A 27,664-nucleotide genomic window follows, 5' to 3' on the forward strand; every position below is an offset into this window, starting at 1 on the left:
AAAAAAAAAAAAAAAAGGTGCTTGCTTTGACAACACATATACTAAATTCAGGGGAAAAAATTTCTTTGTTCAAGGCTGAAATTCTATCAACTCATGCGGACAAAAGACTTAATAAAGAGTTATACGTGTGTGGTTAATTAACACCAACATTAGCACTTCACCAAGAGCTGACCTAACAGGAAATAATGTCCCAAGCCTAGGGTTCATGTAAAGCAATACTAATGAAATGTATGCTCAGTGATGGAAAGTTAGGAATCACGAACACTAATTAATCTTATGGAGACACAAAACAGGGATGCTCTCTTTCTGCGGTCTTCTGAAGCTCCACGTATAATGCTGGACACAACTACTTGATGAATAGAAAATAAGGTGGGATAATAGTATTTTGTTGATTCTAGTTGAATAATGAAGAGACCAGCTATTAACTTTCTCAAATTTCAAACATATCTTACACTCTAAAGTAAATAAGTTTCCCTAAAAAGTAACAACATGGTCAAAACCAATAGGTGAAATAAATATAAGATAAATCCCGACTGGAGGTGTGCCTAGGTGGCTCAGTGGGAAGAATCCATTTTTTTTTTCTTAAGTTTTATTCATTTATTTTGAGGAGGTGAGGGGCAAAGAGAGAGAGGGAGAGAGAAACTCAAGCTCCACACTCAGCACAGGGCTCAATCTCATGACCATGAGATCACAACCAGAGCTAATATCAAGAGTTGGCTGCTTAACACACTGAGCCACCCAGGTTCCCCTAAGCATCCAACTCTTGATTTCAGTTCAGCTCATGATCTCATCATTCATGAGTTTGAGCCCTGCATGGAGCTCTGTACTGACAGCAAGGTGTCTTCGTGGTTTTCTCTCTCTCTCTCTCTCTCTCTCTCTCTCTGTGCCAACCCCATCCCCCCACAGCCCCTGGATCACTCACATGTTCAGGCTATTTTTTTTTAAATGTTTTTTATTTATTTCTGAGAAAGAGACACGGTGTGAGCAGGGGAGGGTCAGAGAGAGAGGGAGACACAGAATCTGCAACAGGCTCCAGGCTCCGAGCTGTCAGCACAGAGCCCAACACGGGGCTCAAACCCACAAACTGTGAGATCATGACTTGAGCCGAAGTTGGACGCCTACCCAACTGAGCCACCCAGGCACCCCTCACTCTCTTTCAAAAATAAAGGTGAATAGGGGCACCTGGATGGCTCAGTCAATTAAGTATCCAACTTCGGCTTGGGTGACAATCTCACCACGCATGAGTTTAAGCCCCACGTCAGGCTCTGTGCTGACAGCTGAGAGCCTGCAGCTTCAGATTTGGGGTCTCTCTCTCTCTCTCTCTCTCTCTNTCTCTCTCTCTCTCCCTCTCAGAAGTAAAACATTTAAAAAAATAAAAATTTTAATAAATGTAAAAATGGATAAATAAATCCTGACTCAAAATGTTTACAACTCTTCAAAATGACCTACAAAATCTTCTCATTAATTGGCCCCAAATTATCATTCCACTTGAGTTTTTCCAACCTCTTACAGGTCCCGCCATGAGTTAGTTTNCCCATCTTAAGAGAACGCCCTTTCCCTCTGCTTATTCTAACCCTGTAAGACCAGACCTGCCTCTAAGTCCATCTTCTCTCTACTAAATTTCCCTAAGCTCCTATAAAAACTTTTCCACTTTGTCTTCCACTTTGGCTAACAAGTTATCTCAAGAATTACCTTCTTCCCACTCTGAACTTCTAAAGAACTTAACCATTAACTACCACCTTCTTGCAATTCTTAATTTTTCCAGTGTTTGCTTTGACCCCCTAGGAAATAAGCAACGTGAGGGTAAGATCTATATATGTAACTAATTAGATGCAATAAGCCTTCATGTTGTGATAAACAATTTCGAACACATTTGGGGCACCTGGGTGGCTCAGTCGGTTGAGCATCTGACTTCGGCTCAGGGCATGGTCTCATGGTTTGGGAGTTCAAGCCCCACATTGGGTTCCATGCTAATAGCTCAGAGCCTGGAGCCTGCTTCAGATTCTGTGTCTCCCCCTCTCTCTGCCCCTCCCATGATCATGTGCGGTCTCTCAGTGATAAATAAACGTTGAAAATAAAATTAAAACAATTTTGAACATAGTTAACATGGTGAGCTAAATTAATCTGACCAACAACCCACTTAAAAGTCATAAACAGAGTCCCCGCTTTGTGGAACCAACTCGAAGGCAGCTTCTAACACCACTGTGAGTCTCCACCAGAAAAGGCACACCCCACATTAAGCTCGAGTCTCCTCAGACCCAAATGCTCTAGGGCTGTTTGAACGTGGTTATCCTGAGAACTATGAAAGGGAGCAAACAAAAAACAAGATGAACACACCTAACAACATAGCCAGCACCATGCCCATCATTCTAAAATGCAAATGAACCCAAACAGACCACTTAGAATCTCTGAAATTCAAAATATATCACTGGATAATTTAGAGGGTTTCTGTTTTTACGTATCCTTGTTAAAAAAAAAAAAAAAAAACTAGTGTGCCATTTTTCCTCTGGTTCTTATTTTTTGTAGTCCTGGAGCTCTGAATGCCTCATGTGCGATCTTCAATGACATTAGAAATCACCCTATGGAACAGGGGTCTTAAATGTTTATTGATCCATCACCTTGATTAGAAGCTAAGGTTTTTACATCGACCATTTTATGAAAAACCACAATTCTTACCATCATCTTTTCAAAGAGTTTTAAGACTTCATTCTCCGACAGTGGCTTTGGAATGTTTTCCGTCTTCTCTGAAGAGCAATCATTGCTGGCAAATGCAGTCTTCAGGTTGGAAAGTGGAGGTCTCTCCTTCCTGCTCCCTGGAATTCTGATGCTGGCAAATTTGTCCAGCTACAAAGGTAAAGTAGCACATATGTTAGTATTTCCTTCAACAACATTTATCTAATTACTAAAATAAGAAAACCCAGATGTCAATTACATTATCGCGATGATTTCATCCGAAGGCATTCAGCACTAGAATCTTTCATTTTTTTTAAAAAAAAAAAGACAAAAATGAAAAGTTTTCAGTAACCATCCTGTATAAAGGCAGAAGAGAAATCAGACAACCTCCAAAGATTGCAATCTTAAATTACAGACTGACGGTCCTAACCACAAGGGACCTTTGCTTCACAGATTAGCAAACTAAGCAGTTTTACAAAACGTAACTGGGCTAATTTAGTGGTTGGCAATCAAACTAGCCTCCGGCCACCTTGTCCAGCACCCTTTTTCATAGTGCATGCCACACTCCTGAAAAAAACAAGACATGATTTAGGAATTCTAAGAGTTGAATTCTACTTCTATCTCCAGAGCTTGTTTTTCTGATAAATACCACATTTCTTTTCATTCAGGCCAGTCTGTGTTTAAATTTCATGAACAACCATAAAGTAGGATGGCTAAAGCCTCAGGAAATAGAGCTGGGTTTTTGCTATAATGGGATTTTGTCTATTAGATCTAATAGTTCACTGATATTTGAAAGTGTATAGACATTAATTTATAAAGCTAATTGCTTATTCATTGAAAAATCACTTGGTTTCACAAATTCTATTCCTCGCATAAAACCCACACGCAAAGTTTCAAGTGGTTACAGTCAAAAAGGCCCAAGTGTCTCAAAGTGGCTAATAGAAGTATACTCAAAATACAATGGTTCTGTGAATTGTTCAGCATAACTATATGTTACACTGTCCTTGCCATAATGTATGTAATATACAGACATGTGCTATTTAGGCAGCCACTAGCCATGTGTGGTTATTTAAATGTAAGTGTAAATATTCAGCGCCTTATTACACTAGCCACATATAAAGAGCCATATGTGGCTAGTGGCTCCCATATTAGTTAAAGCACATACAGAACATTTCTATCATCACAGAATGTTCTATTGGATAGCACTAGGATTTCTTGAAGACGCAAAGATAGTAATGTTTATCTTTCAAAATACATCTTTAAAGTCACTGAAAATAAAGCCCAAGAAATATGCCATGTACTGCATTCACATACGGTCCAACTAACATGACCTAATCATTAAAGCACTAAGAGTATGACAGCTTCCAGTGGGATTTAGGAAGAAGTCACAAAACACTACCACTACTCTCATCTTAACAACAAAAACAAGCCAGGAAACCTCCAAAATTATAGTTGCTGTTGTTTTCAACCCATCAGGAAGCTAAGGATACAATGAAACCTGGAAGAATTGCTGCGAAGTGACAAGCTGCTTTTATCCCTGACAAACAGCTACAGACCAAGAAGTTAAGCAAGGGTAAAGAAACACCAGCCCAATTGTTAACGAACCATTGGCAGGCACATGGGTGCCGGCGTAGGAAACATTACTAGAATTCCAAGGAGACCCAGTCATGAAGTAAGTCTACACCCACCTAGCAGTGCTTTCCCTCAGGTATTCACCAACTGCTTGGCGAAGGACACCAATGGCTGGAGGGGAGGGCAGGGTGTCCTGAGGCACGTAATGTCTGAGGAGGCCTCTTCCCATGGGAAGCAACTGCCCTCTGATCTCAGTAAAATCCAGGAAAGGTACACCTGGGTGGCTCAGTCAGTTAAGCATCTGACTTCAGCTCAGGTCATGATCTCTCAGGTCAAGAGTTGGAGCCCCACCATCAGGCTCTGTGCTGACAGCTCAGAGCCTGGAGGCTGCTTTGGATTCTGCGTCTCCCTCTCTCTCTCACTGTCCCTCCTCTATTTGTGCTCTCTACCTCTCCCAAAGGCACATTCTGGACCTTCAGAGAATAAATGATAGCAGCCACCTGATGGCTGGCTGGGGGCAGATGCCAGGTCAAAAAGATTTCTTGAAGAAACAGAGCAAGAAGTGGAACTGCAGACAAAAAGAACTCTGCATCAATCCTAAAAAGGGCATCAGAACTTTAAAGAAGAGTTATCCCAGTCTTGAAAAAAAAAAAAAAAAGCCAAAAGCAGAATGCCAGAACTCCCTAGCGCTAAGCAACCTTTGGAGCCCCAGAAGACACGCACACTACAGCGGCACCTGTGTCGAGCCCAGCTCTCCTACAGCTGAACAACTCAGCCCCCAATTCTAGCAGCTGAGAAAAGGGCACACTCTTTCTTAGAAGTATTATTTCCACAGTATTTAAATCAAGTGTCCACCATATATTCAAATACTGCTACATACACGAAGGACCAACGAAATGCCGCCGACAGTGGAAGAGAAGCAGACGGAGAGCCGGCCTGGGTGCTGGGATTGCCAGATGGAGCACTGAAAAGGATTTGTAGAAAAATGCTGAAGAAGGTAATGAAGAGTGGACACAACGTAGGAGATGGGGAATTTCACCAACAAAGTCATGGAAACTATTTTAAAAACCACATTAGAAATCTCAAATGTATCAAAAAATGATAAATTCATTAGATATGCTTCAGAGTAACCTGAATATTGCTGCTAAGAATTGAGGAATCTAAACCCAGATCAACAAAAAGCATGTAAACTGAAACCCAAAGAAAAAAGGGATCGATAAAAGGGAAAGAGAAAAAAGGGAAAGAAAGAAGAAACTAAGAGCTGTATTATATTTTTTTAATGTTTTATTTCTGAGAGAGAAAGAGAGAGAGAGAGAGAGAGAGAATGAGCAGGGGAGGGTCAGAGAGAGGGAGACACAGAATCCAAAACAGGCTCTAGGCTCTGAGCTAGCTGTCAGCACAGAGCCGGATGCAGGGCTCGAACCCACAAACCGCGAGATCATGACCTGTGCCGAAGCCGAATGCTTAATCAACTGAGCCACCCAGGAGCCCTCAAGAGCTGTGTTATAATATGAAATGCTATAATACAAGCATAATTGAGGACCAAAAAAAGAAAATGGTACAGAAGACCTATTTGAGGAGATAATGATAAAATAATTGATTTTTATGAAATCAACTCAGAGGGACACCTAGGTGGCTCAGTTGGTTAAGCCAACTCTTTTTTAATTTTTTTAAAAATGTTTTAATGTTCATTTATTTGAAAGACAGAGCACAAGCAACAAAGGGAACATAGAATCCAAAGCAGTCTCCAGGCTTTAAACTGTTGGCACAGAGCCCTACATGGGGCTCAAACGCATGAACCAGGAGATCATGATCTGAGCCAAAGGTGGACACAAAACCAACTATGACACCCAGGCACCCCTAAGTCTCCGACTGTTGATTTCAGCACAGGTCATGATCTCCCAGTACATGATTTCGAGCCACGCATCTTGGGATTCTCTCTCTCTCTCCCCCTTGCTCTCTGCCCCTCCTCTGCTGTCTCTCTCTCAAAAATACATGAATTTAAAAAACTCAGTTCATGGATGGATAGAAGAAGCACAGCAAACAAAAACCACCAGAACAAGCCCACACCAGGCAACCCAGTCAAACTGCTAAAAACTAAAGTGAAGGGCAAACCATAAAAGCACAGTCAGAGATCCGAAGACACATTATATACAAGATAAAAATGACAAATTACTAATTTTTCACCAGACACGACAGCAGCAGAAGACAACGGAATGGTAGCTTTAAAGTACAGTACTGGGAGAAAACTATGGTCATCCAGGGATTCTATATCTAGCAAAAATACCTTTCAAAAATAGAAGCAGAATCCAGACAAATCCTGAGAGAATCGGCCTCCAGCAGACCTGTACTACAACAAGTGTCAAAAGAAGTTTTTCAGGCTCAAAAAATGATACAAGATACCATCTCAAATCTACAAAATGAAACGAAGAACAGAAATGTTACTGTTTATAACACAGAGTATTATAGAGGTTTATAATACAAAAGAAAAAAGCTGTATCTACTTTAAGCTGGGAAACAAGTGGCAGCAAAAAGCTTATCAAGAGGTAATTATATACGGATATAAAAAAAATCCAGCAACGTGCAATGAATTACCATAGCAAAGGGGCATCAACTCCTCACCATAAACACTCCCTTGCTTTGGAAAAACCCAGAAACATACAATTGTCTCCACATGATCAGAGGTCCAAAAGTTAGTGTCGCTGTATACCTCAGTTCCCTAATTCTTGCTACTTGTTTTAATAAATGAAGAGACACCAAGAGCATTCAGGAATGGGACTGGTTCCTCCACCTGTCGTTTGAATCACTACTTCGTTGCTGTAACTTCTCTACGGGGAATATCAATTCCCGAGTAGAAAACCTGTGCTGACTCCACACACTACATGCACAAAAAAGTAACTTAATATGCTAAACTTATAATGAAGTGAAATTAAGCAAAACATCATCAATGCAACATCAATATTATAAATGTAAACATGTCAATGAGTGGGAAGAGGAAGCTTAAGCAATTCACAAGCTAATTGGCGAATATATAACCTAGTGGTTCCATAAGCAACAGCTACCAAAAAATTGTCGGTTTTGCCAAAACACAAAACTTTCTAAAGAAGATCCTCTCAAAATCACTGCACACCTTCTGTATTTTATGCACTGTGCTAAGAGCTGGAAAGGCAGAAGCAGGTTGAACGCATTTGTTTAATTCTTAAAATAAGGAAATGGACTACACATACGGACAGGCGCCAGAACACTTTTACAGGGAACAATTTCATAATATTTAACTTCTAAAACACCATAAACAAACAAACCAAACAAAAAACTATTGGGTTTTTAGATGAATTGCGTTTGTATCAATAAATATCGTAATTTGTATAACAACAATAAACCAGAATTAGCACACCTCCCCCATATGCTTCGCACCTAAACCCTGGGGGAAAGTTGGATTTTATTCAAGCTGATAACTATTTCACACATTACCACTAGGAACAACTTCAGGCAGGGTAGGCAAAACAAACATAACCCTCCTTTATTTTCCAAGTCTACAGAGTTCCAAGTAGTAACAGGAGATTCAAAGGGATCAGTGGTTCTTAATTTCAACACTTTTATGTATTTTCCTGATTAAAAAGGAGGAAACACAAAATCAGCGCCATAGGAGAAAAATACATATGATCCTCCTATGCTACAACAGTAAATTAAATTTGTTGAGTACCCCAGGCTTAATTAAAAGCATTCCCAGGTAGGAGAAGCTCTATCAAGCACTACAGGTAGATTCCACATCATCTGGGCACTACTGAGAACACTAGGTACAAATGAACTTTACTATCATTTTAAACACTATATTGTTTTGGGTTTGGGTGTGTTGTTTTTGTTGTTTTAAGAGCTGACGCTAGGACTCCACTCATAAATGGGAGGTGGGCAGAAATCCCTCCTAATTTATCTTGTATAGAACTGCTCATCCAATTTGCTTGAAGCAAGGCACAATGAAACCTAAGAGCAAAATTTTAAAATACTTTTGTCTGTAAATACACAGTACAAATCCCCGTTACACTCACTGTAACTTGGTTATTCTGTATTTGGCAAGGGGACTGGGAGTATGTTCACAAGTTGTGCACCTGCATTCCCACGAAATTTTCCATGAAATGCTCTTGAAGTTGAGCTAGAAACACAACCCAAGAAGGTGAACTGTGCCAAAGACTTGCCTTTGTTGAAGAATTGGTTAAACACACAGAAGACGGGGAGAATTTTATTTTAATGCTATTTGGAGGTGGTACACCACACTTAATTAATATGGCTTCAGCTGTGTCTGGGGTATACGGGGGTTTTATAAATTAATATCACTTATCTTCACGGGAAGTTAAATGAGCACCCTACTGAGTATTATCTCACACTGATAATCAGTAATTACAGTTTAAATAAAATTAATTAAACCAAAAACAGACTCTAAAAAATATCTGGATTTTAAGCTATAGTTTAACACCGATATAGTGACAAAGTTCTATTACAGTGGTTTAAACTACCAGCAGTATTTTTTTTTAATTTAAAACAAAAGGAAGATATAATTATTAGCCACTGTAAATTCGAAAAACCTGAAAATGTAGGATCATAAACCTACTTCCTTAGAATCTACAAGGGACTACATACTTTCATGCAATCCAAGAGAAATAAGCAAATAAAAGTTCATTGTAATTTTAAGTCAATTCTAGGTGAATGCACACCTGAAATCTAGGAAAAAAAATATTTAAAATTATCCACCAATTTTCACACAATCTTGGACTATATTTAAGAAAAAAACCTAACAGCTAAAACAGTTTGGCTTTTTAATTAACTTTCTTACTAAACAGGCAACTAGCCTACTAAAAGCCCGGCTCTAGAATCTGACTTCTGAATCCTGCCCAGCCACCTGCTTGCTCGGTCACCCAAACCAAGCTATTTAAACCTTCATGATCATACCAATCACAGTGAGCTGTTCATAGGAAAGGACACTGCTTCTCGCCATTCAGCTTCAGGTTAAAAGTCCTGAAATGCCTTAGCCGACAGCTCTAACGCAACACATGTATCCTCACACCCCCCCTTCATTCTCTACCACCACACACCGTTCATTCTCTTTACATGTCCTTTCATAAAACTTCTGAAAAGCTGGAATTTTTTTCATTTTGAAACTGTGGACAGTCTCTTTCCCACGGAAGCAGAAGTGCCATGCAAAACGAATGATCGACTGTCTTAGTCACTGGGGTAGACCGTCTCAAATAAGCCTAACTTGATAAACCAATAGGATACTCCAGAAATTATGGAGTGTGGTTTCCAAGACTAGATCACGAGAGATGTTACAGCTTTTGTCTCCCTCTCTCTTGGGTCACTCAGTCTTGGGCAGGCCAGGAAGACACTCAACACCTAGGAGGAGGTCCACGTGTCAGAGAAACTCAAGAGGCATGGAGGCTTCAGGTCAACAGCCATGTGAGTGTGCCATCTTGGAAGCCCACTTGAACCTTCAAATGATTTATTATATAGCAACAGAGGGCTAACAGCGAGCTCCTCATAGAGTAGTTTTTTTTTTAATTTTTAATGTTTTATTTATTTCTGAGAGAGAGAAAGTGCAGGGGAGGGTCAGAGAGAAGGAGATACAGAATCTGAAGCAGGCTCCAGGCTCTGAGCTGGCTGTCAGCACAGAGCCCGACGCAGGGCTCGAACCCACGAACCGTGAGATCATGACCTGAGCCGAAGTTGGACGTTTAACCGACTGAGCCACCCGGGTGCCCCTAGAGTAGTACTTTTTTTAAATAGGTCCATCCAACATCTTCACTACAACCTCATGAGACCCCAAACCAAAACCACTTAATCAACTACCAAATTCCTGCCCCCAGAAAGTGAGAGATACTAAATGTTTGCTGTTTTAAGTCACTACGTTTTGGAATAATTTGTTAGCATAGCAACAGGTAACGGTTACAGTCACCATATACTCTGTGCTGTTCAGCCTATAGCACAGAGTATAGCAGATAGCTAGCAATTCATCCATGAAGGTACGAATAACTGAATCAACAATTACTGGATATAATCATAAAATACAGTACGTCTCTCAAGAGGTTTACCACTTGAAGGAAAAACAGGACAGAGAACTTACTGTAAATAAAGGTAAAATACATAGGTGCCCCCAAGAAAAATCCTAAGCCAAGTACATCAGTAACAGATAGGAACAAGTGATTAATCCTAGGGTGAGGGAACTTCAAGAGAGACTTGGAAAGAGAATACATCAGGGAGTCCTGGGAGGCTGATAGGAGAATTACAGAAGATGGTACATGGGGACAGCCCAATACTATGCCTGCCTGGCCCATGGTCTTCACTAAAACACTGGGGACATCAGTATTACTAAAAGTGAACACTGTCAGTGAGAAATGGGCCATTTGCAGTTGTGAAAAGCTAACCATCCCTGTCTGAGGCCACAGTCCTCTTATTCAATAACAATTCCCAACATGCCCACTACTGCACTCTAACTTTCCTATCCCTCAGTGTTACAAATGGCCTTTTCTGGCCTTAAATTTAGCTTAGACTGAAACTACACAATGTTCTCTAGCCAGAGGCTTTGAAAAGAATGTTTACCATCACCCCCAAAAAACGATCACCTACTTATAGTTTATCTACATTTAAATTTCAGATATCTTATTAAACGAGAAGCCTGCTTATTAGGTTATTAAAATTCCTTAAAAGTAAATGACAATATGTAGTATGTGTTCTACAGCCAACTGTTGCAGAACAGCCAGTGAAGATGTGCACACAGGAAAGAATGGAGGCTCCCAACCACCAGCACCAACTTGCCAGGCACAAGTGCACACCCTCTAACTGGATTCTCCAGCCCACTCAAGGCTTTGCATGACTGCCGCCAGAGCCAACGGCGTGCTTAGGATCTCAGGAAAGACCAGAACTATCCCGCTAAGATGCTTCCAAATTTCTGACCCAAGAAACTGAAATGTTAGGTGTTATTGTTTTAACCCACTAAGCTTTGAGATATTAGCAACAGAAAATACAAAGCTCCTCATAGAATACTTTGAAATGCCTAAAATAAATGCAATTATCACAAAAATGGTGTTATGAAATATTGTAAATTTTAGAGTGATAGGTCTTAATGAATACATTACAGAACATGAGGCAATAGGAAGTCTAACTTCAACATAGTGTTGAATACAGACCACCTTTCAAAATATCTTTAATAACTATAGTGTGCTTTGAACATATCAGTTTTCTGGGGGAATCAAGTCACATGTCAAATCCTACTGTGTGTATATATTTTGAATTTTTAGTTTTTTGTTTGTTTAGTTATTTAGAGAGAGCGCACATGAGTAGGGGAGAGACAGAGAGGGAGAGAATCCCAAGCAGGCTCCGCACCATCAGCACAGAGCCCAGCACGGAGCTCTAACCCACAAACCGTGAGATCATGACCTAAGCCAAAGCTGGGTTCTATACCAACTTGAGCACCCAAGTGCCCCTTGAATAGTTAATTTTTAAAGAAGTTATGAATATAGGTGAAAACAAAGTTTTGCTTATAGGTTAATGAAAAAGGATTTAATTTTTTTTCCATTCAAGTTCAAGGACATCATGAATTTTACTACAAACTGCCCGTTGGTCCATGGACTGCAGCTAAGAACCCCTAGCAGGTAGATACAGAATAACAGAAATGGAGGTGGAAAGGAAAACAACTCAAGGTCTGATGTCTCTTGTGCATTAGAGGCACAAACTACAAGACCTAAAGTTGACACCAACAAGGAGAAAAGCAACAGAAATGCTGAAAAAGAGCTGGAAGCTTTTGAAGGAAGAAGCCAACAGGAATGTAAAGCCTTCGAAGAATATCTAGGTTTCAATTAGAACAAGAAGGAAGACAAACATTCAAAGACAGGCTTCGACTTCCAAAGGGCAAAGTAGGAGGGCTTGAGAAGCCTGAAGGAAGTGAGATAGATGTCAGAGAAAAAGAATAAATGTGTCTCGATAGGGAAAGAAGCATCTAGGTGCTGATAGGGATTGATTAGGACTTCTGATGTTGAATTAGATCAACAGAAAAGTGATTTGAACTATAGTAATTAATGAAAACTGATAAGGAGACAAATCATGAAAACATATAGATCTCTTCTTAAATCGTCTTCTCTCTATCCCTACTGCCACTGTCTTAGTTAGGACACTTGGACAACAGCTACAGCCTCCTAGCTTGCCTTTAGGTCTTCTCTGTCCCTGTACCCCTCTAGCTATTATCAACACTGACATCATTTTGATCTTACTGAAATACAAATCCAATCCTGTCCCTCCCTCCACGCTTAAAACCTTTCAACCTTTGCATCGCCATTACTCAGAGAAGGACCTTCCAATCTTAACATGGCTCAAAAGGTCCAGCTTGATCTGACCTTAACTTCTATCCAGGCCATCTCATCACCACTCTACCCTCCATCTCATTACACTGTAGGATCCAGATGTAATGAACAACCCAGTGTCTCTTAAATGTGGACAATGTTTCTTGTGCCTAAAATCCTATCCACAACCACAACTCCTATCCCATCCCCATAATCTGGCTCATTTCAACTTAGTCTCTGGCTTTCGGTTTGAACTACATCTTAGGGTAGGAGCCTTCCTCACTCCTCAAAACTAGGCTGCTTGGTGCTTGCCATTACATAGCACAACTACCATTCTGAAATTATCCCCATCATTCATTTATTATTTTATTCACCACTGGACCTACTCCTGGAACTTAGCATAGTTCATATAATAGGTGCTCTATTAGTCTTTAAGTGAATAATAAATAGCTTTCTGTCCTCCATGTCAGGGATACAACCCATTGCTTCTTGCTCTGGTAATTCCTTCAATTAGGAGGAACAATATCAAGATGAACTCCAAGGGCCTTTTATATATTCATTAGGAATAACCTAGACTTTTCCCAACACTGATCCTTCAAAAATCAGTCCACTAGACTAAAAACAACCATGAGTGCTGTAATGTAACACCAGGTGGCAAGAAAAATACCCAAAGAAAAAGAAAATCACTTAAAAAGAATATTCAAAAGACCCCAAAGTTTTACCTACTCATATCGTTAAGTACAATTATAATTTTTCATATACAGATACTAGCACTATATACATGAAAGGGGATAGAAGTTAGCTTTGTAGATAAACAGCACACTTTTTACAAGACATAGACCAGTATTACCCATAAAACAAAAGTTTCCTTTTGTTTCAACAATTGTTTTCTACTTGCCTACCTGGCATTTCCATCTGGAATCCATTCAGTTGGCATCCAGGGAGCAAAATTATCAGAGTAAAAAATTACTACAACTCCTGGCAGCCTAGATTCCAACTTATCCTTTAAAGGTAGCTAAAAAGTCCCCTTCTCTACCAAGTCTTCTCCCAATCTCAAAGTTGACCTTCCCACTCCACTGGACCTTATGTACAGTGCAATCGGCCTAGAACAGTATTAGTATATATACCTACACAACTGTAAACTGTATACAAGTCTGTTTCTTCACTGTTCCCAGTGGCAAACAGTCATATTTATTTTTATATTCCTATAACAGTACTAACCACTCAAATGCTTAATGAATGAATGGATAAAAGGATGAATAAACAAGTCTGCACACCCCACTACATCTTAGTCTATTCAACTCTGAGAGCTCTTGATCTTATTCCCAAGTTTCTACTGATTTGAGGAGGAGCTCTCTAAACTATCCCATAAATATTTAAAGATTCTAAGACAGTACTTAAGTGTTACTACTGAAAACCTAAGTACAGGAAGCTCTAATTAACTCATATTAATGGGCTCCAAAAGGCCCACCTGACTTAGTGAATAATTTAAGCTTAGAGAACTTGTTTTGATGAATTTTACCACATACATTGAGTTGCCCCAGTCCCTGCTGGTTTATCTACTTAACACAGGAGAGTTTATTTTGAATATATGGCTTCAAAGAAAAACGAGTATCTCACACTTCTTTGTATTATCATTCATGGTTTTTAAACATACCAAGGAAAACAGAAGTTCATAAAAGTGTAAAATGAACTTCAATCATAGTACAGAAAGTTTTATGTGCTATTAGGCCAATAAGAAAATAATTTGATTAAGTTAAGCTCTTTTCTTTAAAGCTGATAATGTATGTTCTACTGACTTTCAAGTCAGGAACATAATCAAATGAAATAATTACTTTCTTTCCTAAGTACAATGTCTAATTTGGCAGATATCCCACATGAGATATCACATCTAGGTAGGTCCAGGAATACTCCGCAGAAGGACAAAACCGGTTCTGTCAAGCATGTTTATCTGAGGAACTCATCTTTGAGTGAACTAGTCTTACAGAAAACACCCAGGAAGGTGCTAGAGTCAAATAGTAGCAGTTACATCAAGTGAAGCATAAGGCTCACAAAGAAGACTGAAAGCTTCTCAAAAGCACTCATCAGAACCCACACTCAGGCAACATCTTCCATGGCTCGAAGACCTCATTCCTGGAGGAGACACTTGAGGGGAACAAAGAAAGCCTATACTTAATTCTGGAAACAGGTGGCAGTTGCTAGATTCATGAAGTGGTTTCCATCCAGAGTTTCTCCATGTCCTTTGTAATTAAAAAAAACAAAGCAGAACAAAAAAAAGACTCCTTTACCTGTTGATATCTCAGTCACACAAATGACTATTCCTTCAGGATAAGGGTTTCTCAGTTTTGTTTACTGAAAATACTAAAAATAGCTCATTTCTTATAGAAAACTTCTTAGAGAGGTCTTGACAATTACAATTATCAGGATTAAGATAATTGACCAGGATACAAATTTTCCTTGTCAATTTAGTTTAGAGATCTCAATGCAGCTGGTGGCTCAGTGGTTGATCACTAGACTCCTGACTCATGAAGTCATCGTCTTACTGTACGGAGGTTCAAGCCCCACGTGGGGCTCCGCGCTGGGAGTGCAGGGCCTGCTTGGGATTCTCACATGCTTACTCTTGCGCGCGCGCTATCTTCTCTCTCTCTCTCTCTCTGCCCCTCTCCAGCTCTTTCAGTTTCTTAAAAATAAATAAATAAATAAAGCTCAGAGGTTTCATATAGATGGCTTCAGGGGAAAAGCAGAAAACAAGGAATTACATTTTTAGATTTTATATTGGCACTCTCAGAGGAGAAAGTGATAGTACTTAAGTGTCATTGTAACTCTCTTGATAAAGACCATATTCTCTGGAACCAGTTTGCCATAGTTTTTCTGGCTGCCCCAACACACTAAATAAGTTATTTAGTCTCTTCTGTCTCAGTTTCACCATCTTTAAGAATGGGAAGAACTGTCACCTGGGTGGCTCAGTCAGTTAAGTGTCCAACTTCAGCTTGGGTCTGATCTCCCAGTTTGTGAGTTCAAGCCCTGCGTCAGGCTCCATGCTGACAGCTCAGAGCCTGGAGCCTGCTTCAGATTCTGTGTCTCCCTCTCTCTTTGCCCTTCCCGATTGCACTCTGTCTCTGTGTGTCTCTGTGTCTGTCTGTCTGTCTGTCTCTCTCTCTCTCTCTCTCTCTCTCGCACCCTATCTCTCTCAAACATTAAAAAATTTCTAAAGAATGAATATTCACAATAAGCTTCAAAGTGACCATTAACTATTTACGTATAAAGCTAACACTTACAACACTACTCAGCACATAGCTAACAATTAGAGGGCCTTTACTGTATGTTGATTACGAAATGTCTATCAAGTTAGAGAGGCAGGGTCCTACCATGAAGGTCTTATAGGCTAGGTTAAAGGGCTCAGGCTTGACTTATGGATAAACAGGTGGCCTAAGCAGTTTCAAATGAGGTAAGATATAGTCAGATATGCAGTTTAGATAGGCCACTCTGCTATGCAGGAAGTTGGCTTTTTAGGGAGTAACAAAAAGTTGCTTGAAAATCCTGGTTAGAGATGAAGCTTGTGGTCTGATAGAAGGAAGTGAGAGAAGAAAGAGTCAAGAAATCAACAAAAAACAATCAAAAGATGAAGCTACCTTCCATGGGAATATAGGAACAGAAACAAATTTAAGAGGAAAATAAATATAAAGGTGCCTGGGTGGCTCAGTCAGTTAAACATCTGACTTCAGCTCAGGTCATGATCTCATGGTTCGTGGGTTCAAGCCCCGCATGAGGCTCTGTGCTGACAACTCAGAGCCTGGAGCCTGCTTCGGATTCTGTGTCTCTACACCACACACACACACACACACACACACTCTCTGTCTCTCCTTCAAAAATAAACAATTCTTTAAAAATTTTTTAAATTAAAGAAGAGGAAAATGTCAGGTTTAATTTGGGGCATGAAGAGTTTCAAGTACAGGTATTCAGTAGGCCAATGTAGTAATAGATCAACTTAAAGAAAAGGTCATAGACAAAGGCATGACTAAGGTCATCACCCCATTCCAGCACTATACACAGGGAGAGCAGTGGCCTCAGGAAAGAGACCTGGTAAGTAACAATAGTTTAAGATAAGCAAAGGAAAACCATGCAAAACGGAAAAGGAAAGGTCATAGGGATATGAAATCAATAAAGCTTGTGTCCCAGAGGCCAAGAAGTACTTGTTCGAAGAGGAAGGCAAGTAACCTTATCAGGTATAGTCAATAAATCTAGTCAATTTCCAAAGATTACAACTTAATCAATATTACTGGGGATATAAGTAGTTATTTCATAATGATGAAAGATTTACTACAATCTCAAATGTATATGTACTTAATTGCAAAGCTTTAAAATATATGGAGCAAAACTGATAGAACTGAAAGGAGAAATAAAATACTGAAAATTATAGTTGGAGATTTCCACACTTCCCTCAATAATTGTTAGAACAAAAAAAATAATAATAATAATTGTTAGAACAATCAGAAAAAGAAAATTGGATGTGAATAATACTGCCAGCCAATGGGACTTCTTTATAGATCAAATCTAACACAAGCTAAATGCACACGTAACATTCACAAAGATAATCCACACTCTGGGACAGAAAGCAAGATTCGGAAAACTGAGTATGACTGCAGTCACACAAAGCACAGTCCCTGGCCACAAGGAAATTAAGTTATAATTTAATAACAGAGAGGTCAGGAAAATCCCTAAATATTTAAAAGTTAAACATAGACCTAAATAACCAGTGGGTTAAAGAAGAAATCAACAGGAAATTAGAAGATATTTTGAACACTCAGAAAATGACACAGCTAAAGTAGCGCTCAGAGGAAAATTTATAGTATAATGTTTTTATATTAGAAAACAAAGGCCTCAAATCAATTAGTAAGTTTCCACTTAAGAAACCATAAAAAGATTAAGGCAAAAGATTAAAAAAAATTACCAAGAAGTTAATGAAACCAAAAGCCGGTTCTTGGAAAAGATCACTGACATTGACCAACAAACCTCTACCCAGACTAATCAGGAGGGGGAAAGAAAACTGAAGACAAGTTGTTTATCAGGATTGGAAAGGGAGAAATCAATACAGAGCGTATATCTAAAAGGATAAGGAAATATCACAAACTCCTAATTCAAGAACATAGACATGAAAAAAATTACTGGAAAGGCCAAGGTTCACTCAAGAATAATTTGATTGGGCTCCTATCTAGTAATAGACATTACAAGGAATGGCAAAAAAGCACAATAAAAGAAGCTCAACATTATTTGTCATTAGGGGAAACAATCTGTCGGTTTCTTATAAAGTTAATCATAGTTACCACATAATTCCCCTTCCAAAATGAAAACATGTCCACAAGAACTATATTCAAATGTTCACAGCTTTACTCAGTCACCAAAAAGTGGCAACCCAAACTGTTGAATATATAAACTATACTATTACCAAACAATGGAATACTACTCAGTAAAAACAACAGATCTCTGATATACCCAAAGCACTAGAGGAGGTCTCAAAAGCATGATGCTAAGAAGCCAGATGCAAAGGCACTGGACTAAGTGATTCTATTTATAGGAAATCCTAGAAACTGAATTGTATAGTACAGAAAGCTGACTAGTATTTCCCAAGAGCCAGGAAGGGAGGGGTAAGGGGGGGAGGGAGGGGAACTGACTGCAAATGGCACAGAGGGAATCTTTTGGGGTGATGGAAAGCTTTTTTATCATGATCATAGTATATACATGATTGTGTACATTTGTCAAAATACATCCAATTGGTACCCATAAAATTGGTATAGTATATTGAATGTAAATCCTTTCTCAAAAAAAAAAAAAAATTCATGTTACTAACTATCCCACGAATACTGTGAATGCATAGTTCAAGCATTCTGGCATTATTTTTCCCTCATAAAGCTCTATAACCAGGGTCACCAAAGCTTAACAGCTAAACAAGTTATGCAAAATCACACTCCCTACAAGTGGCAGAGCTGGCACCCAAAACCAGATTTCCACATTCAACTATGATTCATAAAATGAAGAGCAGACAGTCAGGGAGATCTGAGGACCTTCTCTAGTTGCTGTATAGGCTGATGTCTGTTTTCAAGCTATAGTTGTGGACCATGTGTGGGAGAAGGAACTAGCGTAGTGGATTGGATCCACCTCCCCTCCCCACCCTCTTTGGTGTTTGTTTGTTTTAACGGAAATGAGGAGTAAAAAGCAATAGAAAGGAGTGGAAAGGAAAAGATCAGAGTTTACGGAGCTTAGAACCATTAAATACTACTTCATAAAATGGTTTCAATGGAGAGAATTTGTATGTGTATGTGAGCCGGGCTACAAAATGAACATACTTCTTAGTATATATGCTGGGTCCCACAGTCAAGAAAGTCTGAAAATCACTGCTGCAGGCTAAACCAGACATTACGATAGTAATACCGGCTATGAGGGGAGAAAAGAATAGACAGAGAGGATCAGCACGAGCACCACACTCTACACAAAGGTTGTGAGGGACAAGGGAGACAATAAACATGTCAAAAACAACTTCTAGACTGCCAAAATACTCCGTGGACAAGGTCATGGAGACTTCAGCACCGTGTCATCCATATTCAATTTCTTCCAGCTTACCTATTCCAACCAGCCTCCCTTTCCTCCTCTGGCCTCAATCTTTTTGCCTCTATGAGAAAAGCGTTCTTTCCAACCCAGGTATAGACAATGGATGCTTGTCAACTAAGTGCCTTTTTTTCACCTTGCACCGCACTTTACGCATCATGAATGCTCAGGTGTTTGTAGAATGAACACTACTTAAAGTGTATGAACTCTGCCTCAACACTAAAGCAGTACTTCCTTCCTGCAACCAAACAGTGTCCTGTGAAATTCTGATTGTAACTCAGAAAATAACCTTGAAACATGAATTACTTTTGTAGGCCTTCAACAAGCAATTTAAAGGGAGAGGTTTTTAACACTAGTGTTTCCCAGAATGTTTCAACTTCAGGTTTCTAAAATACAGTTTCAGACCTGTGACTATAGCAGACTCCATTCTTATGTCCCTTCTCTCAGGTTCTGCCAAAAACAAAAGCTATGCGCACATTAAGAAGCTCTAAATTGAAAACACGCGTGCCACATATATGTTGTGGGGGTGGCAACCTTTAACTAGAAAAACATTGCTACCACACATCAAAGCATCAGTGGTAAATGCTTCTCTGAGCTCTAACTCACCAAAAGTCGTTTATATGTAAAGCCCCCACAATACACAGCTATGCTTTCCTCCCTCAAAGCTCTGCATCAATCTGTGCCATAGCCTGTAAGGCTCAACTGCAAATCTGTCACATCACCCCACTGTCTGTGCATTGGGAGAGATTTTTAACAGGGGTTAAAAAGGGACAGAAATGAATGCAGCAGTTCAACACACTTCAGCTTAAATGAAACTCACCAAAACTCTCTAGGAGGAAAGTAGAAAAGGTGTAATTAGTCCTGCTTTACAAGTAAGTGAACAATCAAATAATGGATTTGCCAAGGTCAAAGAGCTGTGAAAAGGTGAGGTTCTGTCTTTCAACAAGAGTCTTCTGATTCCTAATCCAATGCTCTTTCCACACTGCATCAATCAGTGAGCTAGGTTTACATTTCAGTGTGTCTTATTCAAAATAGCCAGGCTTTTTCTCTAAGTTCCACAACAGTGGACCCAGCTACCTAAACTAGACTGCCTGCTTGAGGCCTCCTTGGTCTTACGCCCTGGCCTACTCAAGAGCCAGGCTAAAGCACAGGATCAGAAAGTGAGCAGGGAGAGTGCAGTCCGCTGGTCAAAAGGGAAAAGGTCAGGGAGGAACCTAGAAAAAAAAAGTCATGTGTCCCTCTAAGATGAAGGCAGAGGCAAGGCAATGGTCAGTGATCTAGGTCGGTGGTCAGAAAAACTAACAGCAGGTCCTTGTCAAAGCCCTTTTTTTTTTTTTTAAATAAAGCTTCTTTACCCTGTGCAAAGGCAAGGGTCTTTCTCTGAGAAGCCTGACCAGGACTAAGCCATCCCCAGATCCAAAGAAACCACAATACCAGGCAAGTAATCAAAAACGCGGATTCACTCTTTCATTCCTTCAACAAAAGATTTATAAAAATGCTTAACGTATACCAGACAACATAGCAACATGCTGCCTCTTCCTTGAAGATAGTTAAACTGGTGAGAAAGTCCTACAATGATATAGTGCTTTGATAAAAATATCACACAAGGGACTATGGTAACTCCCAAAAAGTTCTGACCTTACCAAGCCCAATTACAAGGATTAGGGGAGAGAAGGAATGGAGGCAGAATGGAGAGTAAAGACTTAAGTCTTCACTGGAAGGAACGCTTTTATTAATGTAAGATCAGAACAAGACGGCTTCTAGTATGACCTGCTGAAGCCACTCTAACAGGACTCTGTTTCTAGAGCTGAGAGTAGAGACTGTAGGCTGACAATGTGCAAGGTCAATCATAACAAAGTGAAGAGAAGTAGCTCAATGAAAAGAGGAAGAAAAAGATACACAGTGCCTATAAAATATGAACAGATCTCAAAGGTCCTAGAATAGCATTCAGCAATAAAAAGGAACCAAGTAGTGATACAGGCTACAACACAGAAAAACCTTGAAGCCATTATGCAAAATGAAAGAATAAAGTCACAAAAGACCACTTATCATAGGACTCCATTCTTAGGAAAGGTCCAGAAGTAGACATCTATAGGCCAAGTAGACTAGCCATCGCCTAGGGCTGGTAGAGTTGGGGGTAAATGGTGAGTGACTGCTTATAAGTAGGAAGTGTCTCTTTGGGTAATGGAAATGTTCTAAAACTGATTGTGGCGATGGGTATACAACTCTGAATATACTCAAAATCATTCAGTTGTACACTTTACATGGGTAAACTGTAGGCTATATGAACTATATCTTAATAAGGCTATTATAAATCTACCATTGCATAGTCTCATAGATGTTCAAACAAAAATTGCAGATGGTTTTATTCTCAGTCATAAGAAGCCACTTGAAAGCTGAGTCAGCATAGTACGTGTTTAGGTTTGGGGCTTTTGGAACAAGATTCAAGCCACAGCGACACCACTTGCCAGTTGCGCATATGTGGGCCAAACACGTGCAAAACCTAGCGGACCCTCAATACAACTGAGCGCTAAGATGAAGGCAACATCTATCTTGCATGGTAAGAAATTACATGGTCTCTGTGTAACTGCTCTGTATCGCTGCAATTTTCTAAATACTGTTATGTGAAAAATCTTATCCAAGAAAGCTTACATGAACCACGTTTTGGGTTTTTTGGGGGTTTTTTGTTTTGTTTTGTTTTTAGAGATTATCCAGAGGAATCAAACAGAACATTCTAACTGAATTTCTTCCATCCTGCATGTCAAGAACTAGGTCTCATTTCGCTTTGCCTGTCCACTTTATCCAAGTACCCTAGATGGTACGTTGGATAACGGGGGTGCTAGACATTTTTTAAGTATTTACCATCTTCTAAGCATTCTGTTTCATATTAGATTTAAGGTGAATTTGAATTCAAAACCAGATCAATAGAGCACTGTGCTTTGTGCTATCATGCTTACATATTTTTTTTCCATGTTATTGTTTATTTCGGCCTGGTCGCTGTTGTTATTCCCTTACCATTAACCAAGATTTACAATTAAACATCTATTTTTCAGAAATAGGTACTTGAATATACAACAGTCTGTAATGGTGCTATAAAGTGTTAATTTCTTATAAGCAAGCCTATTATTTTCAACATGCAGAACAAATAGGAAGGCATGCCTGGTTCCCAATTTTTGAGCATTATCTTTTGTTAATACATGTATGACATTTTAGTCTGATTTACTTTAATTAGCAACTACATATTTCAAAAGAGCTGTAGGTCTTTAGTTTTTTTTTTTACCTTTTTGAAGTGTGCAATTCATCCCCGAAGAATGAGATGGATTTGAATGATTCAAAGTTGACTAACAATTTATAATTAAAATCTTAAATTAGCATATCCACTAGTTCTTTTTACTATTTAAAAGCAAACACTGGCTGCCTTTTACCAATTCTGCCTCTTATTTTAGCACTATAAAAAAAACAGTACATTTCCAAAACATGAGGATTTTTAGCAGTTTCAAAGGTGTTAGCACAGCACGCCATCAACATTACATGGTTAGTTAAGATTCACAACAAAAGAAGTGTTGAGCATAACCTTACCATATCATCCGTCAGTGTCCTAATATTTAAATGCTGCAAATGAAAGAAACCAATCATATCAGTAATTTATAACAGCTTTTATTTTAGTTAATAGAATACGTTTAAAAATTCTACAATGCTAAGTTAAATGTAATTAAACTCCTGACAGTCCAATAAAAATGAGTTATAGAGCATCTTAATCACTTTCTCAGGAAGATGGACAAAAGGTACCCTGAATGTGGTAGTTTGAAACATTTCCTGAGATTCTTGGACTTGCAAACCTCACAAACTAGAAACCTAACTGTGGCACAATAAAATGTATTTTCCTGAAAAACAGTATTAGTTACCATTAAGTATATGGACTTAGAACACAATGGATATGGAGATTTAAATGTGAAAAAAAACTGAATCATAAGACAGTGAGAGTTTAAAAGTGCCATTAGCATGCAGCATAGTAGATAATGAAGTACTTTGCTGGCTTAATTAACTTAAACAATTCTAGTAACGAAGAGAGTACTGGAATGACTATTTGCATCTCTAACATCAGTTTGATTTATCACCAGCGGTGACAGTAGACACTTTTCAATTTCATTGCTAGCTTCTTCGAGAACCCTTTTGCTGATTTCCCTGCTAGACAAACGTAAGGCCACTTTAGAAAGTGAATAAATTAGTTTCTTACAAAGTGGTTGTTCAAAAGAAAAAGTATTTAGGTGGGGGGAAAAAAAAAAGACCAAAAAAAATCTTAAGTTTTCTAAATTCCGGAGTCGGGCAAGATTTTGCATTGAATCAATTTCCAATTCTCCCTCATCACATTCAGTAGGAGTGGACCTTTTAAAAGGGCAGAGAAAGGGTCAAGCGTATTCCTAAATAGATCACATCTTTGTAAGTGTAGAAAAACATGTGTTAGCATTCATCATATAACAGCTCGAGTGGCACTAGTTAAATTCAACATTGACACAATGAAATTTGTCATTCACGTTTGTATACTGGAATACACCTTTATGTTCATCAATCTACCTCAGTGAGGATCCAGATTAAAAAAGTGTACAGATCAAGTCACTATCCCAGATTCTCTTCTCTTTGACTAAGAGATTCCTTCCTCAAGGGGAGAGAATGCAATAACGGGAGGGGCCCAGAATGAGCTCTGTGTGTAACAAAGCTGAGGAACTGTCCATATTACTAGCCACACCACCAAGCTCCAGCCTAAACCCCTTGGGAAGAAAGAGTGAGAGTAATGAGTTCATAGAGTTAGTATTTAATTCTGGGCTAGAATCTGCTTTTAATATTACCTTCAGCCCTTGAAAACATCAAGCAAGCACAAAAGTCCTTAAGAGCGGGAGTAATCCTGCATGGCAGAACTAGAAGATTTCTGAGGCACTGGGGGCCACAGTCTCATCCCAGAGACCATTACAAGAATTAAACTCCAATCCAAATGGCTCTCAAGTTAGCAGAAAAAGCAGCAGTGGAAAGGCTGGGTGGGGTGCCGCTCCCTCTACCTGCCTGCCTCAGGTGTGCTTTCCTGCCCACTTCCTGTCATCAGAGATTTCCAGCCCACTCCACATGGTTCACCACATCTCTATTCTTCAGACAGAGATACCACCCCAATCACAAGGCACAGCTCACCTGAAAAGGGTCATTTTGAGTTCCTCTCACAAGACCAGGGGAATGTAGTCAACTATGGACACAACAGCATCCTGGGTGGCCTAATGCTTAAAAACTAAGGCCAAAGAGAAAGGTTCCAGCTGAAATCCTATTCAGAAAAGTACACCACACTCAAGAGAAAATATCTCCCTGCACCAGTGAAATACTCCCAAATACCAGTTTGACTTGCCTGAGGAAAATGCTATAAAGGCAATGTTAAGAGAATGAAAATAGACAATTTTAAGTGAAATATGAGCAGAGCCCAAGGAAGATTCATGGTCTAAAGACTCCATAAAGGCTAGGGAAAGCACAGCACCACACAGGACAAGGAGGGGACATAGGTAATAGGATGCAAAATACACGAGATGTAAATATCCAAAAACAGTATTTTTTGCACAGCATCAAAGGCCTAAAGCTGTACAGACTTTTAGAGCTGGACTCAGAACTTTCAGAAAAGAATAGTCATCCTTATGTAGAAACAAGACACCGAAGATCCATTTGTTTTGTCATAACTTTTTTTTGTATTCTTGAACCATCTCACTGAGGATCTAGCTTTTTTTAAGAGAGAGAAAAAGTGCATGTGTGAGCAGGGTAGAGGGGTAGAGAACGAGAGAGTGAATCTAAAGCAAGTTCTTCCACACTCAGTGGGGAGCCCAACACAGGGCTCAATCCCACAATCCTGGCTGGAATCATGACCTGAGACTAAATCAAGAGTTGGACACAACTGACGGAGCCCCCTAGGCACGCCAGGATCTAACTTATAAAAGGATTCAATTTGTGAAATACTTGTTTTTTAAAAACTATGGAGGCACATATAGAAGTCCAGTTACTAACTATATGATATATAATCTTTCAGAAGAAAAAACATGTAGGTAATTTACAAGGGAAAGGAAGAAACTCAAAGGGATCCAAGTGCAGTAAGTTTGATAGTCTGAGAGAAAAGCAAGAAGCTAAAGGCAAGTTCATTATTCCTTCTTCTTTGGAAAACACCTGCCTATCTATTCTCACCACTATCCACACCAGGATCCAGAGAAGCCAGGGCAGAAAATGACAGCAACTTCAAGGACCCATGAGAGGGCTGCAGATAGTGACTAACAGAGTACACAGCTGGGAAACGGATCAAAAAATTTTGGTTTCTCTGTCAAAGCAGTGAAGCCGGAGTAAGTTTCACTTCAAGATGAGCTTTCAAAAAATAGAAATTACATAGCTTATTTGTTTGTATTCATGAAACTGAAAGAGACTATTAAAGACTTGTTGGCAGTAAAATTTTTAAGTAGATCTAAGCATGACTAACTTCCCCAAAAACCTGAATTGCCCAATCCCAGTCTACATCCAACAAGATTTTAAGTAGAAATAAACACTAAATTCTTATTTTAACAATATAAAGGGGGGGCGCCTGGGTAGCTCAGTTGCTTAAGCATCCAACTTCAGCTCAGGTTATGATCTCACACTTCATGAGTTCAAGCCCCACATCGGGCTCTGTGCTGACAGCTCAGAGCCTGGAACCTGTTTCCAATTCTGTGTCTCCCTCTCTCTGCCCCTCCCTGCTCATGCTCTGTCTCAAAAATAAACATTTTTTTAAAAAATGTAAAGCTATTAGCAAATGGTACCCTTTTGTAGAATGTGTCAAAGTTAATAGGATTCTGGTTTACTGTGAAGTGGACACTATGTCAAGGCCCTATCTGTTTAGATGACACACTTCCAAAAAGTGGAAAGGGCAGGGAGAGAAGAAATGGACAAAAAACACTCATTCTGTGGGGTTTCAGCCTCCGTACAGTAGACATAAAACAATAAAGGGACATCCATATTTAAAAAAAGAAAAGAACAGTATTATAAACAGTCGTTATTTTTATACTGCTACTTGAGGTGCTGTTTATATGTCTGGTTAGTCAAGACACATAAAAAATGTAGTATTTGCTTTATAGCTACCAGCAAAGCCCTTCACTCAGTCTGTTGTGGAAAACAAGAGCACCTATCAACCCGGCTCAAGAGCAGCATTTGCCGGTAGCCATACCAAGAAGGAAATGGAAACATAAAATGGACTATTAAAGGGAAGCAAATAGGAATACTTTAAAAATAACCCAATAGCAACTTTTAGTACCGACACACACACACAAATTGAAACCATACAGTTTTAGATATATGAAAACATTCATACCTAATGTGATTTGTGACCTTTAGTCACATCACCTGGTCTATGATTGTATAGGTGTTATTAATGCTTTGCAGCAATGGGATAAAATCAAACTGGTGATAATATCACAACAGTTCTGGAGTCAGAACCATCGGTAATTGGTTAAGGTGTGGTATTAAAGCACATCAGAGCTCCTTTCCCAAGCCAAACAACTCATTTTTCTTCCTGCATTGCTCAATTTGCTAATTCTATTTTCTCCCTAAAACATAAGGAATAGATAGGTAACAATGCTTTCTGCTAAGGACAGTTCCTAGGATGAATGGTCAAGAGGATCACTCTGTAGTTGAAAGAAAAAAGTCTTTGTCGACTTTTTTGGATCCTATGTTCTTTTGAAAAAAAAAAAAGGTAGAAACACAGAACATAGGTCTCTGTATTCGCATTTAAGCAAGGCATCAAAACCTTTATTGAAGACCCTACATGCTGTCAAAAAATAGATCTAGAGCATTCAAAGCACTGTGTGAAATGCTGTAAATATCAAGGGGTATGAAGGAATGGTCCTTCCCCAACCAACTTAGTTTACAAGGAGGTAACAAACACCAGATCAACTATGTAATACAAAACAACATACAAACCCAAGGTCCACATACAGTTTAAAAAAAAAAAAAAAGGTTCCAAGCTGTAGCCTGAGACTTTTAGCAAATTTTATATTTTCTTTCATTGGTTAGCACATTGGAACTAGCAGAGAGCAAGCGTCTGTCCGTTCATGTCATTAGGTACCTGACAGCCACCACCTACTGTCAGACTAACAGGCCCTAATCACTGTCAAAGCCAAATACGTGCTAATCTTTAAGAAAAATTTCTGGCTGTTGAAATTTAATTTCTTTAATTCACATCCTTTAACTGGGTCATTATGAGGAGCCGCTAACAAGAGGAACACCTCCGAGAGCAAAGCTTCTGAACGGGCTTGACTCAGACTCAGTTTTCATAAACTAGACCTTCTAAGCCACCTAGCTTCCAGCTCGTTAGTGTGCACTAGAAACACGCCAGCATTTTCTTTGTAAAAGAAGATTACAAGGTCTCAGCTTCTCAAGACTCTGATTCAGTAGGTCTGCGGTAGGGCTTAGAAACATGCACGCTTAAGGGGCCCTGGGCAGTGCTG

General features: G+C 39.3%; 1 protein-coding gene across 1 annotated transcript in view; it reads right to left on the reverse strand.

Moving 5' to 3' along the window:
- Positions 1–27,664, reverse strand: part of DIAPH3 (diaphanous related formin 3) — a 500,871-nt gene that overhangs the window by 450,754 nt on the left and 22,453 nt on the right. Inside the window, exons 2-3 of the mRNA XM_077752451.1 lie at positions 22,752–22,784; positions 2,677–2,844 (exon numbers count right to left, since the gene is read on the reverse strand). Coding sequence (XP_077608577.1) covers positions 2,677–2,844; positions 22,752–22,784 — 201 coding nt within the window. The remainder of the gene's footprint in view (positions 1–2,676; positions 2,845–22,751; positions 22,785–27,664) is intronic.

The sequence above is a fragment of the Crocuta crocuta genome, unplaced genomic scaffold, assembly GCF_008692635.1.
Source record: "Crocuta crocuta isolate KB4526 unplaced genomic scaffold, BGI_CrCroc_1.0 scaffold376, whole genome shotgun sequence".
Taxonomy (NCBI): domain Eukaryota; kingdom Metazoa; phylum Chordata; class Mammalia; order Carnivora; family Hyaenidae; genus Crocuta; species Crocuta crocuta.